Consider the following 19537-nt stretch of genomic DNA (forward strand, 5'->3'; position numbering starts at 1 on the left):
AAGAGTAGCACACCACATTTGATGGGGTGTAAAGTAGAAAACAACCAATATCAATCCAAAAAAAATTCACACAGGCTCAACCTGCAACATGTTAGTAATATCATAAACAAGAGTTTAATGGCAACAGGGGGAAATAAAACAATCTTCATGCACTTTTCTCTAAGAAACTTTTTTGGATTATTTTTAGCAGATTATTCATAACAAACAATACAAAATAAATTGTGCAGGGGCAGGCCTTAGGGGTGGTTTGAATATTCAAAATAATGATGGTGAGAAGATGTAATGGTGGTGGCATTGGTGTTGTAATATTGATTATAATAAATTATTGTGAGCAACCTTATAAAAACAAACTTAGTTTTTTTAAAAAAAAAATTTAAATGGTTAGGCTTTTTTTTAATCTATTATGTGTGATTTTTTTAATCATTAGTTTCACTTAGAAAAACAACTATCTATAATATTCTGAGTTTACTGGGGAAAAAATTTTGTCCTAGAAAGAAAAAAAAAGGTTTTGGGAAATTTGTTTTTTAAACTTTTTCCAAGATCTTCAGAACAGTTCTTTTTCCAATGCATGTCACTTTGGCATGTGGAAGTGAGTCAATGAAGTCCCTGAAGGCTAAGGAAATATTCCTGCCTCTCCCGATCCATTTACCCAACCCCTAAATCAAAGAAGCCACCATGCTCTCCCTAATGCCAGAGAACAGCATCATTTGGGAGTTATCACATTGAAGTCCCGAGTTCGATTCCTCCGCCCCTCTCGGAGAGCCCGGCAAGCTACCGAGAGTATTCGATATGCCAGACACAGTAACAACAAAGTCTCCAATGGAGACGTTACTGGGCCCGCTCGAGCACATTGAAGTCAGTGTATCAGTGGACATGCCACTCGACCTGAAAACATCATCTCTCTACCCTTCGAGCAAGGATGAAGTTTCCTCTCCTCCTCCATGTGTGAGACTCCTCCCCCTTTTCTCCACCCCAAGTACGCTAGCACAAGATAAACATCTCTTTCATCCCATTTTACTTTAGATTTTATAGACATCTAAATTCTCCATGTATGCCATTGTTTCCATTGTTTTTGTTGGGTTTTTTTTTTTGGTACAAGAGATAGGATGGGGACTTTCTAGTGGTGCTGGGGATCACCTAGACCTACATCCAGGGATGCCTTCAAGACCATGCAGTGCCTGGGTTTGCATCCTAACCCTTTGAGCTATCTCCCTGGCTCATGTCATTAAATGTTGGCTTGTTTTCCTACAAATCCATTTGATAATAATTTCTTCATTCATCCAGCCCAAAAAAGAACCATTGGGTTAAAAAATTTCCAGCAGTACCCATAATAATTATCTCTATTAAAACATCATTATTGAGGGGCTGGAGCAATAGCACAGCGGGTAGGGCATTTGTCTTGCACGCGGCCAACCTGGGTTCAATTCCCAGCATCCCATATGGTCCCCTGAGCACCGCCAGGGGTAATTCCTGAGTGCAGAGCCAGGAGTAACCCCTGTGCATCGCCGGGCGTGACCCAAAAAGCAAAGAAAAAAAAAACATCATTATTGAGTTGGTGGCATGGCTCACTGGTAAAGCATATGCCTTCCAAGTGTTAGACCCTGGGTTCAATCCTCAGCACCCCACCACCACTAGGTGTGACACTAACAACACAGTGCAGCTGTGGCCCTCACAACAAGAGCAAACTAAATAAATACCATTATTGCATGGCTGGAGCGACAGCACAGCGGTAGGGCGTTTGCCTCGCGCGCAGCCAGCCTGGTCAAGCCGGTTTCCATTCTGCGGCCCCTCTCGGAGAGCCCAGCAAGCTACCAAGAGTATCTCGCCCGCACGGCAAAGCCTGGCAAGCACCCCATGACGTATTCGATATGCCAAACACAGTAACAACAAGTCTGAAAACGGAGACATTACTGGGCCTGCTCAAGCAATTTATTGCCTACTTTTTACAAAAATCAGAAGACACTTTATGGATTAAAAAATTGCTTAGGATCTCTCAAGTTTCCTTTATACATAGAATAACAACTTACATATTATTGTGAACTATGATAACTCAATAAAAATTAAATAGAAAAAAATAGTTTTCTTTTCATATATTTCTGTATCTCTTTAAAATGTAGAAATTCTGAGTATGCTGCCCGAGATCATATGCTGCTTGTGCCCATGTGGCTGAGCACATGTGTTGCCCAAGCACATGTGTTGCCCTCATCTCCCCTCTTGAGATGTGTACTTTCATGCTTTCGTGTCTAATGCTGGAATGTGTGTATGGGGCTCTCTCTGCCCTCGGGGAAACCCGAGTTCTCTCTCGAGCCCATTACTCTCTCTTTCACCCTATCTCCCTCCATACCTTAAGACCCTCCAAATAAAATCTGTTTTACTTCAAAAAAATTTAGAAATTTTGGGGTTGGAATCATAGTATAGAGGGTAGGGTGCCTGGTCTTGTGCACAACCAACCCAGATTCGATCTTCAGCACCCCATTTGGTCTCCTGAGCCCCACCAGGAGTAGTTTCTGGGTGCAGGACCAGGAGTGAGCCCTGAGCACATATACTGCACCCAAAACTACCCCCACTGAAAAATAAAAGGACTACAAATCTTCAGAACTCATCTCCCCACTATAGATAATGTTTCGATAAAGTAATTCATATTGCTAAGGTCGATTAAAGAGTAAAACTTAACAACTTCATTTTATAACCAAGTGAAACATTGTGATCTGCAAGATGACTTTCATGAACTCATTTGAATTTTTTTTTTTTTTTTTTGCTTTTTGGGTCAGACCCAGCGATGCTCAGGGGTTATTCCTGGCTCTGCACTCAGGAATTATTCCTGGCGGTGCTTGGGGGACTATATGGGATGCCGGGGATTGAACCCAGGTCAGCCACGTGCAAGGCAAACGCCCTACCTGCTGTGCTATCACTCCGGCCCCTCATTTGAATTATTTATTTTCAAATGGTCACTGTATCTCAACACTCTTTAGAAAAGAATGCTTTGGGTTTTTAGTAGCATTGTTGCCAAATTACTTTTTACAATCTTTTATATAAATGCAAATTTTAAAGTGCAGGATCATATAATGTCTTTGTAATTAGCATTTGGAATTAAATTTTCTGAAAGGTAGGAAACACAGGAAATGCAAACAAGTAAACATATTCATCTGTCTATTGATTCAGTGCCATGTTTGTGACTTATATTTCATGCTAATCAGATTTGAATAATGCAAGAAATACCTAATTTAACAATGGTTGACATTTTTCTAATAATTACTTTCCTTAAACTTAACGTCCCTAGGTGACTGATAACACTGTTAATCATGTAATAATGATAATGACTTTTCATGTCAATGGAGGAATTTGCTACAGATGATTAATTAACTTTACAAAGGGATTACTAGTTAATTTACAAGGAATTTATGATGAATGTTTAGTGCCCCGAATTTGTGAATTTGTTTATAGCCCTGAAGAAAGTGACTGACCTATTTCTAAATTCACTTATACTATCCAATGCTTTTCCTTGTGCAACAAAAGAATAAAACTAATTCAAGCATTCCCAATTTACATCTATATAACTATAGACCATACACCCCAATTTAAGTCCAAAAGTGAGGACTGTTCTCATCTTCAAAAAATATGTTTATCATAAATTTGAGCCCACTTAGATGCAGCAATTGATATATTCATTTCTAAATCTTACATTCACAAGACTATACTATTTGAAAACTTTTCAACTAAATAAAAAAAAAATTTCCAACAAGTACTACCTAACACGAGGCTAATAACACTGCCATTTCTAAAACCATTGACCTCACTTACATATGAAATTCTATAAAACCACATCAAAAATATCCAAGCACATATCATACATGCAAATATCCATATACTTTTTCCCAAATGCAAAAGAGTTTTTAGAAAAGTTTTAGGGAAACCTTTCTTTAAAAATTTATTTATTGGGGCTGGAGCAATAACACAGGGAGTAGGGCATTTGCCTTGCACACGGCCGACCTGGGTTCGATTCCCAGCATCCCATATGGTTCCCCGAGCACCACCAGAGGTAATTCCTAAGTGCAGAGCCAGGAGTAACCCCTGTGCATTGCCGGGTGTGACCCAACAAGAAAAAAAATTATTCTTAGTGATGCTCAGGGTTACTCCTGGCAGTGTTCGGGTTACCATATGACATGTCGGGGACTGAACCCAAATTGGCCACATATAAGGCAAATGCTCTAACCATTGTACTTCTCTCCAACCCCCATTAAGGAAACTTTTAAGATACTGAAAGTCTTAAAACACTGTCATTCTATAGTATTATCTCAGTTTTAGTTTTTTTCCATTAGAAATTGTGGGTTTTATTGTTGTTAATATATTTACAATAGTGTCCATATTAGTGATCTTGCCATACAAGCTAACTTCTCAGCTTTAATTTCTTGTTTATGTACATTGGGAATCTATTATATACAAATTTTGTATTTCTCTTCAATGAACTAGAAATAGAGTTCCATTTTTTTTCTTTTTTTTTTTTCCTTTCTTTTTTTGGTTTTTAGACCACATCCATCTGTGCTCAGACCTTAACTCTGCACTAGACACACACACACACACACACACACACACACACACACACCAAGATTTTTTTTTCCTGGTTACAGATATCACCCATACATTTAATACTGAAATTTAATTTTTATAGTTCAGATCAGAAAAACAAAATTAGGAATGAAGCCAGAATTGAAAGGAGAAAGTGCATCCTGAAGGCTGATGACTCTTGATCAAGAACTCCAAATCCAGCCATTCTTGAAGCAAAGTTCCCAGAGGACTTTCTGTTGTAGAAAGCAGCACATTTCTACCTCCTTTTTAAAAATTATTATTATTATTATTATTATTATTTTATTATTACTGTCGCACTATCCTCCCGTTGTTCATCGATTTGCTCAAGCAGGCACCAGTAACATCTCCATTGTGAGATTTGTTATTGTTTTTGGCATAGCGAATATGCCATAGGGAGCATGCCAGGCTTTGCCGTGCCGGCGGGATACTCTCAGTAGCTTGCCTGGCTCTCAGAGAGGGGCGGAAAAATCGAACCCGCAGCGGGCGCGTGCAAGGCAAACGCCCTACCCGCTGTGCTATCGCTCCAGCCTTTTATTATTATTATTATTATTATTATTATTATTATTCCAACTGCAGTTTGTTGCTTTTGCTGTTATTTGCATTTGATAAAGTTTTTATTGTTAAATCAAGACCCTATAATATTACTGAAGACACAAGACACAAAAATTCAACTGCTTAACCTTTCTTATCAGTCAGATACCAAGTTTACCTTTCCTTTTTTTTCTTTCTTTTATTTTTTCTGATTTATTGCTCCCAGTGCTTAAATAATATAAAAAATATAAAAATAATATAATTACATGATACTTTTTACACATATTCATATATTTTTGACTTCTAAAAACACCTATCAAGGAAAGACTTATTCAAAATGTATAGATGAGAATCTAAAGCTAAAAAAGTTGTTATGGCATCAAAAATTATATTAATAAGTGGTGAGGGAAATATCTGTCAATATTCTTTTCTATTGTTATTTTCATCTTTCTTTTATTTTCACATTTCTATTATTTAGGCTTTTCATCACCCAATAAACATTTTTGTTCATTTTTTATTTGGGGAACACACTTATGATATCCAGGTGTTACACCTGGATATGTATTCAGGAATTACTCCTGGAAGTGCATGAGGGACCATATAGGGCGCCAGGGATTAAGCCCGGGTCAGCCACATGCAAAACAAACATCCTACCTACTATACTATTGCTCCAGTCCCACCATAGATAGTTTTCTCTAAAAAAAAGCATACTTGGTATTACAAATGCAAGCAAGATACAAATAAGCATAAACATAAATACACTCTACCAAATTAAAAATATCAACTTTTCAAAATAGAATAAGCTTACCTAATTCAAAATCTCGAATTCCCATGTATAATTCAAGAAGATCATCAACCTTCTCAATTGCTTTTGCTGTGACTTCAGATGGCTTTATCAAAGAAAAGAGAAATCAGGTTAAGAGCAAGAAAGATCATTGTATGAAATCTCTTTAATGTCAAAACACAAGTGGGAGAAACCTGCTACAAAGCCAGATTTTTATGCTTGTGTACTTCAGTGAATGTGAATGAAAATGTATCTGGAATATGCTCCATGACTCAATTCAAGTACTGTAAACAGTTATTTTTCATGTCAGTGCTAAGTTATATGGATTCATACAAGAGAAGTCAGGGACACTGTCTCTAGGGGCGATTTCAAATGGAAATGAAAGGCACAGAGGCATGAAGGACAGTGGTGGGGAGAGAGTGGCCTGGAATAAATTCTAAATCTTTTAGGGCAGCAGAAGAACTCAGAAACAAGGTTACCTAATGACTGGATTTTTAGAGAGGAACTGGTCTGAGATCAGAAGGAAAAGGCACTTCAAGGAGAAAGCAATAAAGCATGCAAAATCTGAAGGTCTGGAACTCTGCTCAAAGACTGCAGCATGTTAGGAGCCTGGGGGAGGGGGGGGCGGGGGGGGGTGACTGAGCAGCAGGGTGCCTGCCTTGCATGCATGAGGCCTCATTCCCCAAGCACCAGTCCACATCCCAGAGGACAATCCCTGGCACCAGCACAAGTATGTGGTCCCCAGCAAGCATTGCAACCAAATGTATGCAAGAAGCACAACCAAATGTCTAAGCCCAGATCTGCCATAAATGTGCAGTCCCAGATGCTGCAAAATGAAAACAACAACATGGGAAAGAACTATAAAAAAGTTCTGTGTAACTGGGGAACATGGGCTCAGAGTTGAAATAGATTTTGAGAGGTCCTGAGTGGACACGGCTGTGTCTTTATCATACAACAGTCTCCAAACATTACAGAGGCTTCGCCAAATAGGAAAACTTTTCTGAATATGCCCCATTTGATTTATTTTATATGTTGTTGTATTATGTTTTCCATAGCTGACACATATGCATTAACATACTTTTTTGATGTTGCACTATATTATTGCTCCATCTGATAATGATCAGATACGTTATATTATATTATTTTTAATTGATTTAGGTATTATGATTTAAGGTATAGACTACCTCCTTCCAAATGACCTGGGCTGAATCCCAGCAGCACATATAGTCCCCAAGCCCTGCTAGAAGTGACCCACCAACATAGAACTAGACAAGTATGACCTGAGCTAAACACACACACACACACACACACACACACACACACACACACACACACACACACAAAATCACAGTCAGAAATGTTGTTGTAATAAATCTCTCAAAAGAGAGCACAGAACAATACACCACAGCCATGCCTCCAGACCCCAAAGCCAGGCTGTTTCATTCAGGGCAACCCAGAGGAGGATGAATGAGAACTCTCCTTGCCCCAACAGAGCCAGCCCCAGCAGCCAAAAACCTCCAGAACTCAACTACCACCATGCTCACCGCTGCTCTCCACATGCTCAGGCCAAGTCTCACCCATGAGTCAATCTATCCCTGGACATCTCAGCAATGATATACCAATATACCAAGAGTAGCACAGCACATTTGATGGGGTTTAAAATAGAATGCAACCAATTTTAGGGGAAAATATATTTACACAGAGATACATTTACATAAATATATATATATATATGCATACAAGTCTCAACCTTTAACAACATGTTACTAATCTCTTTCAGAAGGGCTTAACGGCTCCTGGGTGAAATACAATGATCTTCACATACTTTTCTCTAAGAAACCTTTTCTGTCCCACTTTTAGCAGATTATTCATAACAATCAGTAGAAAATAAATTATTTCAGTTCTGCTTTGGGGGCAGGGTTTGGGGTTCAGGATGGAAACATTTGAAATATGGTGGTGGGAAGGTGTAATGGTGATGGGATTGGTATCCAAATATGAAATGTAATCAAATATTGTGAATAACTATAAAAATAAGATAAAATTTAGAAAAAAAGAATATTATTGTACGTTCACCATGAATTAATGGTGTCAAAACATGTTTGGTATTCCTAAAATAATTACGTTTTAACAAAGAACGAGACTGGATATATGTATTTTGATAGCTGGTGTTCAATAGTGTCACAGCTGAAACTTGTTCAATATTCACTCACTGGTACAGGTACAAATTTAGGATCAGATGGCAAGAGAGCAATAACATCTTCAAACCACTATACTTGTATGCTATTTTATATTCTCTAAGCTGGTTAAAGATGGCATCTGTCACAAATAAAATTTTATTTCCCACTTCTATGAGAATGCTGTCATGGTATTTTAGTGTTCATGTGACACTGAGGGGTGCTCAAAAGGTCAGGATCACCCCCAGAGGACTTACAGGGAACAGGCCCACACCCAGTTGTGTTGGGGGGTACAGACAGGGCAGGGTCTCGTGAGTAGGCACATGAGTAGGTAGGCACATGCTCTATCACATAGCCAAGTCATATATCCATCTTTGTCTCATCTTGTCTCATGAGTGAATAAACTCAGAAATGAGAGAGGCAGAGCAACTTATTTTCAGCATCTGCATTTGATTTATAAGGAGGTGAGTTGTTTAAACCATGTAAGTTCTTCAGTGCATGAAGTTAGACTGTCATCTGTAACAAATTTAATATTAGCACTGAATTTGCTTTTCCCCTTATTAAGCGTTATTTTTAACCGCCCTATTTAATGAAACAGGCCATGCAATTAGGAATGGGGTTTTGGAGGTTTAGCTGTGACTCCGCCCCACCTCTCCCCACAGCATCTTCAGCTGCCCTTTTACATGCCATCTGACATCAGAAAGTCCTCAACCCACCTGCTGACCATGACTCAACAGACAAAGCCCCACATGGGGCTCTCCTAACACCCCGCTTCCTGGGTGAGCCATCTGAAGGTCTCTCATCACTTCTGCACAGCTGGCCTTCCCCAAGTTCCCTCCGGCCGGCTCCTTGCTCCTGTGACTCCATTCTCTTCCAATCCCTTCTTAACTCAACAAACATGAACAAGCCTGAGGCACTCTGCTGGACCATGTGCTGGGTACAGGAAAAGGACAGCTGGGAAGGACAGTTTCTGCCCTACTCTGTTTCCTACACCTCCAGAGGTTTCTGCTTCAAAGTGCTTTGGTTCTCCAGGCATCTTCACTGCCATCTGTCCCCTGATCACTTCTTGCTCACCAAGGACAGAGAGGCTCCAAGGGAAATCTTTCTCAGATTCCCCACTGAATACCACTCTTGCTGACTGACCACTCAGAACCACCCAATTCAGGTTTCTAGACTTTCTTGCTTCCCATGAACTAGGCCCATGATGGGCCCTGGGCAGCAGCATCTGTGAGCTCTGGGTGCCACTCTGTGAAAACAGCTCCTGTCTACTCTCCTGCCTCACTCTCCAAACATCAGACACACGGAGTGTCCTGGACAACATGCACCCCAGTGGGGAACAGGAGGTCCAGGGTCTGCACCCAAGTCTGCAGCAGATTATGCAGTGCCTGATGCCCCCTCTGACACAGCCCACCTTCCAGATACCACACCTCCATCATTATCATCTCGCCACCCCAAGTCCACGTGGTTGCCACCCTTCACCCTCTATTGTCCTCTACCTCCATCATGTTTCTTCCTTTTGTCTCCTCTCCTGGGGTTTTTCACTCAGTTTCTGACCCAGTCCATCAACAGAACCCTTCTTCTTGTCAAGCCTGAGTAAATCAATCATAAATCCATGAACCCTGCACTGTTTCAAGCTCCTCTGGAAGTATCAGGTACTGGTCTAGGTGCTGGGGTTATGGCAGTGAAAGGCACAGGAGACAAAGGGTGCCACACAGCAGACAAGAAGGAGAAATATGGAAAAGTACTACTGTGGTTAGTAATTTGAAGAAGAAGGACAAGGAAAGCTCCCCAGGGAAAGGGGGAGTGAGAACTATTATTCATACAAGATACATATGAATAACATGTTATTCATATGTATCATATACACAACAGTGTATGTAACGTGCATAAATCTTAGTCATACAAGATGAGATAAGGGCTTTAAAGGCTGTGAAAAGAAAAAATAAATAAATAAATAAAATAAATAAAATAAAGTGATGCTGTTGGCTGGGATGAAATTTGGTGTAGCATCTCTAAAAAAATAGCACAGAGATTCCATTTAAAAATAAAAATTGGGCCTGGGAGATTGCGCAAAAGGCTGGAGCATATGTTTTACGTAGATGCGAAGCAGGTTCACTCTCCACTACCATATGGTTCCCCAAGCACCACTAGGAGTGTCCCTTGACAACAAGGCAAGAGTAGCTTCCCAAGAATTGCCAGGTGTGAATGAAAATAAGACAAAAATAGATAAAACAGAGTAAATAAAATTGAAACAGAAATACCATATGACCTAGCAGCACCATTTCTATATACATTTATCTCTAGGATATGAAAACATGTATTTGAAAAGGTGCTTGTATTCTATATTGAGTGTTGTTCACAATTGCCAAAATACGGAATTAGCCTAAATGCCCATCAACAGAAGATGATAAAGTAGCTGTGGAACAGACAGTTAATGAAATACTATCCTGCCAGAGGTGTGAGGTGCAGAAAAACGACATTGTGCTCTTTAGGACAAAACCAACAAACCCTGAAGTGATCGTGCTAAAGTGAACTGGGAAAGGAAGTGAAAGACCATTACTGGATGGTTTTACTCACACGGGCAACAGAAACAACTAAAGCAAACACACTGACAAAATGTAATAAAACTAACTCCTGCAGTCAATGAAGAAAATATCATGGTTACTTGATGATTAAGGGAGGGAAGAATAGAGACCGGGAGTCTTTTGGAGGTGGGGTAGTACTGGAACTTTGGTGGTGGTGAATCCTATAACCCAGAGAGATGTGAGGCGCTACTCCTGAAACTCTCTACTGTAAACTAATGACAACTCAATAGGAAGGGAGAAACGAATAAAATAAGGTGACAACGTGAGCCAAACATAAAGAAGGCCAGGGAGCAGCCACGCTGAGGAGGCAGTAGAGCAGCCAGGTCAAGGTAAGCGCAGAGCAGAGCTGAGCAGAGCTCCTTCTGGAGCTTTCGGGCCTGAGAAGGCACAGATGGCTGAAGCAGGGGGAGGCAGGGGAAGCACAGTGGGAGATGAGACCAGAGAAGAAATGCTGAGTCCAGTCAAGGCATTCTCACTGAGGAGTGGAGCTTTTATTCGGGGCAACCCTGGGAGCAAGTCGTTGTTACAAGAAAGGAACCTGATATTCTTCCTTAGGCTTTCAAGATAATGCTGGCAGCTCTCCTGACCCAGAAGGAAGAGGGCAGTGTGGAGGCAAGAAGACTGAAAAAAAGTCACTATAACATTGAGGACAGGGTGCTCCTGCCCAGGGCCAAAGAGGTGCTGACAGCAATAGCGCAACATTGTATGCTTCTGAAATACTGACATAAAAGAGAACAAAACATGACGATAAAACAGTCTACCCAAGAGACAGGAGTTTCCCAATATAATCTTTCGTTATCCGAAACCTCCATAGTTTACTCCTTAAAGTGCTCTGAGCTCACCTGCAATCTTAACTCTCAGAGAACTTTGGTTGATTTCTTTCTTTATTTTTTTTTCAGTCAGTCCAGCTATCTACAGATCCTAGGAAAAGTTATCTGCAGGTAAAAGAGGGTTGCTACCGATCATAATCTCTTCTCATGCACTAGAATCTATATTTTCTTTTTACATTAAATATGAGAAGTATGAGAAGACTCATATTGTTTAAGTAAGCAATTTACAAAGCTCACACACATGATAGGGGGCTGGAGCAATAGCACATCGGGTAGGACATTTGGCTTGCACAAGGTCAAACCGGTTCGATTCCCAGCATCCCATATGGTTACCCAAGCACTGCCAGGAGTAATTTCTGAGTGCAAAGCCAGGAGTAACCCCTGTGCATAGCCAATGTGATCCAAAAAAGCAAAAAAAAAAAAGCATGATAGTTTAATTTTGTGATTTTTAACTAATTTCCAGTCCTAATACACATTTCCAAGCAGGATGGGGAGTGGGGGCTCTAACTCACCACTTCCTCCAAGGTGGCCGGACCTTTAGATCTCAGGCGAAGAGTGCCCCTTCCAGTGCCAATTATCTCTGCTGATGCCTTCACAGTCTTTGACCTGGGTCCTATTTCTAGAAACAAACAGTGAACATGGAAAAGTGCTTACACTTAGAAAGAACTCCAAGTCAGTGTTCTAAAAGCTAAAGCATATAAATAGCAGTATTTCTACATTATTAAAAAAAAACAATAAAAAATAAAATCAATAAATAAATATATAAAAGTTAAAGCATGTACAACTGTTGTAGTGATTTAATACAGATATGCTTTTCTATAGAATTTTTCAAAATAATGACAACTTATTAGCATATAGTTTTACATGGGAGTTTCTATGATAATTCTGGCCACATAAATAAAGGGCATGTATTAAATGTATATACACACACACACGCACACGTACATGCACACACAATTGTTTGGGTATTTTTTTTCTTTTTGGGTCACACCTGGCGATGCACAGGGGTTACTCCTGGCTCAAGCTCTCAGGAATTACTGGTGGCACTTGAGGGACCTATGGAATGCTGGGAATCGAACCCGGGTTGGCCGCGTGCAAGGTAAATGCCCTACCCACTGTGCTATCACTCCAGCCCCTGTTTGTTTGTATTTGGGGGGCTAGACTGAGCTGATCTCGGGGCTTACTTTCAACTCTGAGCTCAGGAATCATTTCTGGTGGGGCTTGGGAGAACCACTTGGGGTGCTGGGATCAAAACCCAAGTGGGCCACATGCAAGGCAAGCACCCCACCTGCTTTACTGCCCCTTGGCATAATTATCTTTCCATAAAAATTTCCTACTGGGTGCAAAATGATCAAGTGAGTGAGCATGCATGTTTGGGCTTACCCACTGTATAGACGTTTTATCTGTGGAGCGATAGACTGGCACCCTGACCTATAAATAAGCATCCTGTAAGTTCAGTGAGCAATATAAAACTCTGGAGTGTTGAACAACTCTAGATACAGAGAGTTTTAGGATTCACAAAACTAAGGTTTCAGCCTTTGGACTCTAACTTCATGAAGGGATCGTGATCCATGCTTTAAAAGAGTTATCCCATCTCCTTAAATCATATTCCCACCTTACCTGCTCTAAACTGTAACACCAGTAGATCAAAAGAAAATGCCTATAGAAGTGAGGTTTTCATTATTTTGTTATCATTATTATTAATAATTTTTATCTTTTAAGCATTGTTAGGGTCACAGAAAAACCAAGAGGACAGAATTCCCATATTTCTTCTGCATTCCACAAATGTACATCTCCCCCAACCTTTTTCAGATCCCCCACCCTAGTGGCACTTGTTACACTGACACATCTCAAAGTCCATCAACTGTGTTAGACTTCACGCTTTGATGCACACTCTTTTAGCTCAGACAGATGAGCAATGATACCTCTAAACTTTTTTGTAGGATCATATAAAATAATTTCACAGACTGAAAAAAATATCATTGCATGTGCCGTTCACCTCAGTTTTTTTTTTCCATCACCTTCTTAAGAGATCTTTTCTTCAGGAATGGAATCTCAAAACAAACCACTTGGTGGCACCACAACAAAGGTTAAAATTTAAGTTAGTCTTGGCCCAAGCTCCAGAAAGGCATTTTTTACGGTGGTTCTAATGAAACAAAAAAAATATTTCTCTATGACCCTGTCATTCAGTGATATAAATCAACCGATTTACATATAAAAAGGCAATCAGATTCCATGGGCTTCCAAGAAAGAGAAAATAACTGTGGTGTGTTTTTTTTGTTGTTTTTCTTTAAATTTGTCAAAGAACATGAATGTTTTTAGTGCAGTGTGTCAAAGCCTGTCTCACCAACCAGGTCCATTCCTAAGCCAGCCACTTCACTTTCCCTGAGTGGATACCCATATTAGGGAAGTCTCGGATCTGAAGATGAGAGAGATACTGTTCACAGACTGATGCCTACAGTGAGCTGGGTCCACTGGATCTAGGTGTCTTTCCTGAGCCTTTCCTTTCCCATCCATCATCTGCTGCAGGCACTGCTGGCAAAGGGACTCAACTATAGGGGACAGAGCTGCTCCCAGCTGAGCTGGACATCAAGAAGCAGTCGGGTTTGTTCATGTTGATGGTACTAGAGAGACAGTATAGCAGATAGGGCACTTGCCTTGTACACAGCCAACTGAGGTTTGATCACTAGGACCACATATGGTCCCCCAAACCCAGTAGGGCTTAAGCAGAAAACCAGGTGTAAGCCCTGAGCACTGATGAGTGTGGTGCCTGCCCACAAAAATAATAATAATAATAATAATAATAATAAAATAAAATGAAGCCTATTATGGCAATTCTGTTACTTTAATTGTGCAATTTAATTTAAAAGTACATGAGCTGATGAAATAAGTGTGAATCAAAGAGTTGTTCATGTGAAAACTAGGTTAACAGCTTTGGAAACATTCCTTAATGGTAACTTAGAAAAAAAAAAATAGGTGTAGGCAAGATGATGCTAGAAGATTAGGAAGAAAAACTTTTGTTTGTTTGTTTTGGGAACACACCCAACAGTGACAGAGCTACTCCTAGATCTTGGCTCAGGGATTATTCCGGATGAAGCTCGGGGGACCATATATTATGTTGAGAATCAAACACAAGTTAGGCAAGCATCCTCCATGCTGTACTGTCTCTCTAGTTTCATAGGAAAAAATATCTTTAACATTCGGCATTTCATGTAGTTATTCTTTTTAGCAAAGCAGAACGCGCAAACACACACACACACAGTAAGATTTTGATTTTTATGTAAGACTTTCTAGAACTCCAATTTGTGGAGCAATAGCATAGCGGGTTGGGCGTTTGCTGGCCTGGCCGAGCTGGGTTGGATTCCTCCGCCCCTCTCGGAGAGCCCGGCAAGCTACCAAGAGTATCTCACCCTCATGGCAAAGCCTGGCAACCATGACGTATTCAGTATGCCAAGCACAGTAACAACAAGCCTCACAATGGAGACGTGACTGGGTCCGCTTGAGCAAATTGATGAACAATGGGAGGACAGTGGCAGTGACAGTTCAACTGGTCAATTGTCCAGAAATGCTTCTGAAACTGCAGAATAAGAAAAGATGAAAATCCTGTAGCTCACTAGTAGATGAGTGAATCTAGATGGGATCATGTTGGGCAAAAGGAGAGGGAGAAGGACAAATACTCTTGTATGTGAAATATAGAAGCCAATAACAACTGACCCAGAGAATCAGCCTATGAAACAGTTTGTGAAAGAGTGAGGGCATTGGGGGACCTAGAGAGACAGTGGGAGAGGGAGGCTGACACTCCAGTGGTGGATGTGGTATAGCAACATTCTACGCCTGAAACATCACTATTATTAGTATCATAAATCATGTTGTCTAAATAAAAAACAGTGGAGAGAAGTGTCCAACAGAATCAGCATTCTTTTGAGCACATAAAAAATTCATGGGAATATCAAAGGGGTACATTGTAAGGAGCACACTGCTAGAAGAAAAGAAAGGTGAATATAAGTGGTACTTGGGTGACAGGGGAAAAAAAAGAATATATCAGTCATACTGAGTTTGAAAATGAAATAAAACCATTTTCATAATATTTCTCGTTAGATTAGGCAATTTCTATTTTCCTGATCTTTCCAACATATTTAATATCTGCCTCTTTTTAAATGCTTGCAGAGGACATTACTCCTGAGTCCTCATCACCTCGACCTTCTCATTCAGCTTTCCAACCATGCATACCTAATGAGAAAATTGATGTTGTGGCAGATTGAATTATTCAGAGTAGAATAGTTAAGAGCCTGGACTTCAAAATTAAAGTTTCTGAGTTAAAATTCCACCTCCTCCACTTACAGAAAACAGAATAAATTTTTTAAAAATAAAGTGCTTATCTGGGGCCTGCAGTGATAGCACAGCGAGTAGAGCGTTTGCCTTGCACGCGGCCGACCCGGGTTAAATACCCATCATCCCATATGGTACCCCTAGCACCGCCAGGAGTAATTTCTGAGTGCAGAGCCAGGAGTAACTACTGAGCATCACTGGGTATGAACCAAAAAGAAAAGAAAAGAAAAGTTCTTATCTGTAAAGTGAGAAATTCTACCTACACAAAGTATTGATTTAAACATTTAAAGGGCAAATGGGGAAGAGGTGCCCAGTCCGACACTCTGGGTCATATCGCAGAAATGCTGAAGTTTTGTCATTTGCTTCTGCTGGTACAGTCCAACCTAGAGAGAGAAATCTGCTCTTCCTACTCTTTCCCAATAAAACAACCTGCACTGGTTTCTGAGAATGAGAAACATGCAGGCCTCTTCAAATGTTTGGACAGCTGTTGCCTCAAATAGCAGGGGCAAATGTCTCTCTTTTTTCTATTTTGTCTTTTCTCAAGACAGTGATTCCCCACGGCCTCCCCCTACTTCCACCCTCCACCCCATTCAATTTAGAGGAAGTAGAAACAACAAATGACCTCCTGTTGCTCCACTTTGAGCTTTCCAATGTGGCTGAGTTCAAACCCAGGCCCTTGAGGAGACAGTCAGCCATGGAGGTACTCCATACCATGGGAATCCAACCCCTGAAAGCATCCCTTATTAGAGCTACAGGGGCCCCACATGGGCCACTAACTTTACATATCACCATCCCCTCTCCTACAACCCATGTAAGTTGAGCTTTGGTACCTAACCTAATATGCTGATCAGTTTCTGCCATTTCCATTACATGCATCAAGAGGAACATCAAAATGACGACCAGATGGCAAAACTTTGCAAGCTATTTACTCAGTGACCAGCTACACTACAGCCCAGAAATGCTTACTTTTTCTCCCTGTTCCAAAGCTAACTTAAATCTCAAAGATTGAGTCCTACTAACCAAATTCAAGACAAAGAGAGAAAATCGTATAAACTTATTAATTCACAAGATGTTAGTAAAGGATTAAAGTGAGCTCTCATACCTCATCTTTGTGAGCCTAAAACTTACTAGAGAAGTAATATTCAAGCAGACCGCTGTAGCACTGTAGCACTGTCCTCCCATTGTCCATCGATTTGCTCGAGCAAGCACCAGTAGCGTATCCATTGTGAGATTTGCTGTTACTGTTTTTGGCATATCGAATATGCCACAGGGAGCTTGCTAGGCTCTGCCATGCAGGTGGGATACTCTCAGTAGCTTGCTGGACTCTCTGAGAGGGTTGGAAAAATCAAACCCGGGTTGGCTACGCACAAGGCAAATGCCCTACCAGCCCAAAATCAACCAAAACTTCAAATCTACCATTTTATACTCTTACTCATATAAAAACTGTAGTTCTACATATATTTTTCATATGACAGTATAGGGCTGGAGTGATAGCACAGGGGGTAGGACAAGCTAATTAGCAGACAGCTAATCACCAAGAATTTATGATTGGTGGATAAACGGTGCAAAGGATTGGAGCACATATTTTGCATGAGCGAGCCCTGAGTTTGAACCTGAGTACCACACAGTCCCAAGAGGACCACCAGAAGCAACCCCTAAGCACCACCCTGAGCCAGCAGAAGCCCCCAAGCACAACCAAGTGTAACATAACAAAAATTAAAATTTAAAGCTGCCTGGCAAGCTCCCTGTGACGTATTCGATATGCCAAACATAGTAACAACAAACTCTCCAATGGAGACATTACTGGGCCCGCTTGAGCAAATCGAGGAACAACGGGAGGGCCTTTACCTTTTACCTTTACCTAAGGCTAAATGAAAAAAAAGTCAAGGAAGAAAAAAAAGTAATCTAGATCCTAGCTTTTTTAGCCGAGCCATGGTTCTAGATAACTTTTCAAAGTTTGTTTTAAAATAAATTTCTTTATGATTTATATCATTAATTTGTACAACTATTTTATACATCTATATGCCTGGGTAGCATAAATATTTATCAATGGTATAGTCATGAGTGTAAAAAACTTAATAAGTCCCATTCTAGAGGCTGGAGCGATAGCACAGCGGGGTAGGGCATTTGCCTTGCACAAGGTTAACCTGGGTTCAATTCCTAGCATCCCATAAGGTACCACATGCACCACCAGGAGTAATTCCTGAGTGCAGAGCCAGGAGTAACCCCTGTGCATCACCGGGTGTGACCAAAAAAGGTAAAAGTAAAGGTAAAGGCCCTCCCGTTGTTCATCGATTTGCTCGAGTGGGCCCAGTAACGTCTCCATTGGAGATTTTGTTGTTACTGTGTTTGGCATATCGAATATGTCACGGGAGCTTGCCAGGCTCTGCCTTGTGGGCGAGATACTCTCGGTAGCTTGCCAGGCTCCCCGAGAGGGGCGGAGGAATCAAACTCATGTCGGCCATGTTGGCCGCTTGTAAGGCGAACGCCCTACCGCTGTGCTATCGCTCCAGCCCACAGTGACCAAAAAAGCGAAGAAAAAAAAAAGGAAGAAGAAGAAGAAGAAGAAGTCCTATTCTAGACTGTAAATTTCACTTAATCACTTAACTTCCCGTTAGTCGTCGATTTGCTTGAGCGGGCGCCAGTAATGTCTCCATTCGTCCCTGTCGCGTGCTAGTGTAGCCCAATGGCATCTGCTCGCTCTGGGAACATGAAGAGCCTCAAACCGATCGTTCATGATCTTGATGAAGAAGTCTGACCATCTGGTAGGTGGGCGGCCATGCGGTCTTTTGACATCCCATGGAATCCAGTCGGTAACAGCTCTAGTCCAGCGATCATCTTTAAATCTCATTACATGACCAGCCCATCTGATTTTTGACACTTTGGCAAATGAGACAGCATCCCTGATTCTTGATCGTCGACGGATGTCAGAACTCCGGATTCTTTCTCTCATTTGAGTGAAACGTGATATTCCAAGCATAGCTCTTTCTATTCTTCTTTGGGAGACCTGAATAGCGTTCTCATCCTGTTTGAGTAGGGCCCAGGTCTCTGAGGCATATGTTAATGCAGGAAGAACAATGGAATCAAAGAGATGTGCTCGAAGCCGGAGGTTCTTCGTCCTCTTAGCTATTTCTTCAACGTTCTTGAAGGTGTTCCAAGCCGCTCTCTTCCTCCTGCGCAGCTCGGGTGCCAGGTCATTTATCATGTTGACTTCTCGACCTAGGTACACATAACTGTTGCATTCGGAGATGGTTGTTCCGTTGAGAGCGAATGGGGCATCAGGAACGAGGCTGTTTCTCATAAACATTGTCTTCGTATGATTCAGCTGTAGTCCTACCTTTCCACACTCACGGTCAAAGTCGGCCAGCATTTGTGCCGCTTGGCTGATGTTTGGTGTTATTAAAACAATATCATCAGCAAAGCGGAGGTGTTGTAGTTGCCGACCATCTATCTTCACTTCCATTCCTTCCCATTCCAGTCATCACATGATGTTCTCGAGGGTGGCACTGAAGAGTTTTGGTGAAATGGTATCACCCTGCCGAACCCCTCTCTTGACATCAATGATTACTTCTTCGTAGAATGGTGAGATCCTGGTAGTGAATCCGCAATACAGCTCACGGAGTATCTTGATGTATTGGGCTTGAATGCCCTGATTGGCTAGGGCTTCAATGACCGCTTCCGTCTCAACAGAATCAAAGGCCTTCTTTAAATCAATGA

At 41.1% G+C, this 19537-nt stretch overlaps 1 protein-coding gene across 1 annotated transcript in view; it reads right to left on the bottom strand.

The window, feature by feature from the left end:
• Positions 1-19537, bottom strand: part of GIPC2 (GIPC PDZ domain containing family member 2) — a 108346-nt gene that overhangs the window by 12159 nt on the left and 76650 nt on the right. Inside the window, exons 4-5 of the mRNA XM_056123771.1 lie at positions 12004-12110; positions 5927-6008 (exon numbers count right to left, since the gene is read on the bottom strand). Coding sequence (XP_055979746.1) covers positions 5927-6008; positions 12004-12110 — 189 coding nt within the window. The remainder of the gene's footprint in view (positions 1-5926; positions 6009-12003; positions 12111-19537) is intronic.

The sequence above is a fragment of the Sorex fumeus genome, unplaced genomic scaffold (genome assembly GCF_029834395.1).
Source record: "Sorex fumeus unplaced genomic scaffold, SorFum_2.1 ptg000047l, whole genome shotgun sequence".
In the NCBI taxonomy this organism is placed as follows: domain Eukaryota; kingdom Metazoa; phylum Chordata; class Mammalia; order Eulipotyphla; family Soricidae; genus Sorex; species Sorex fumeus.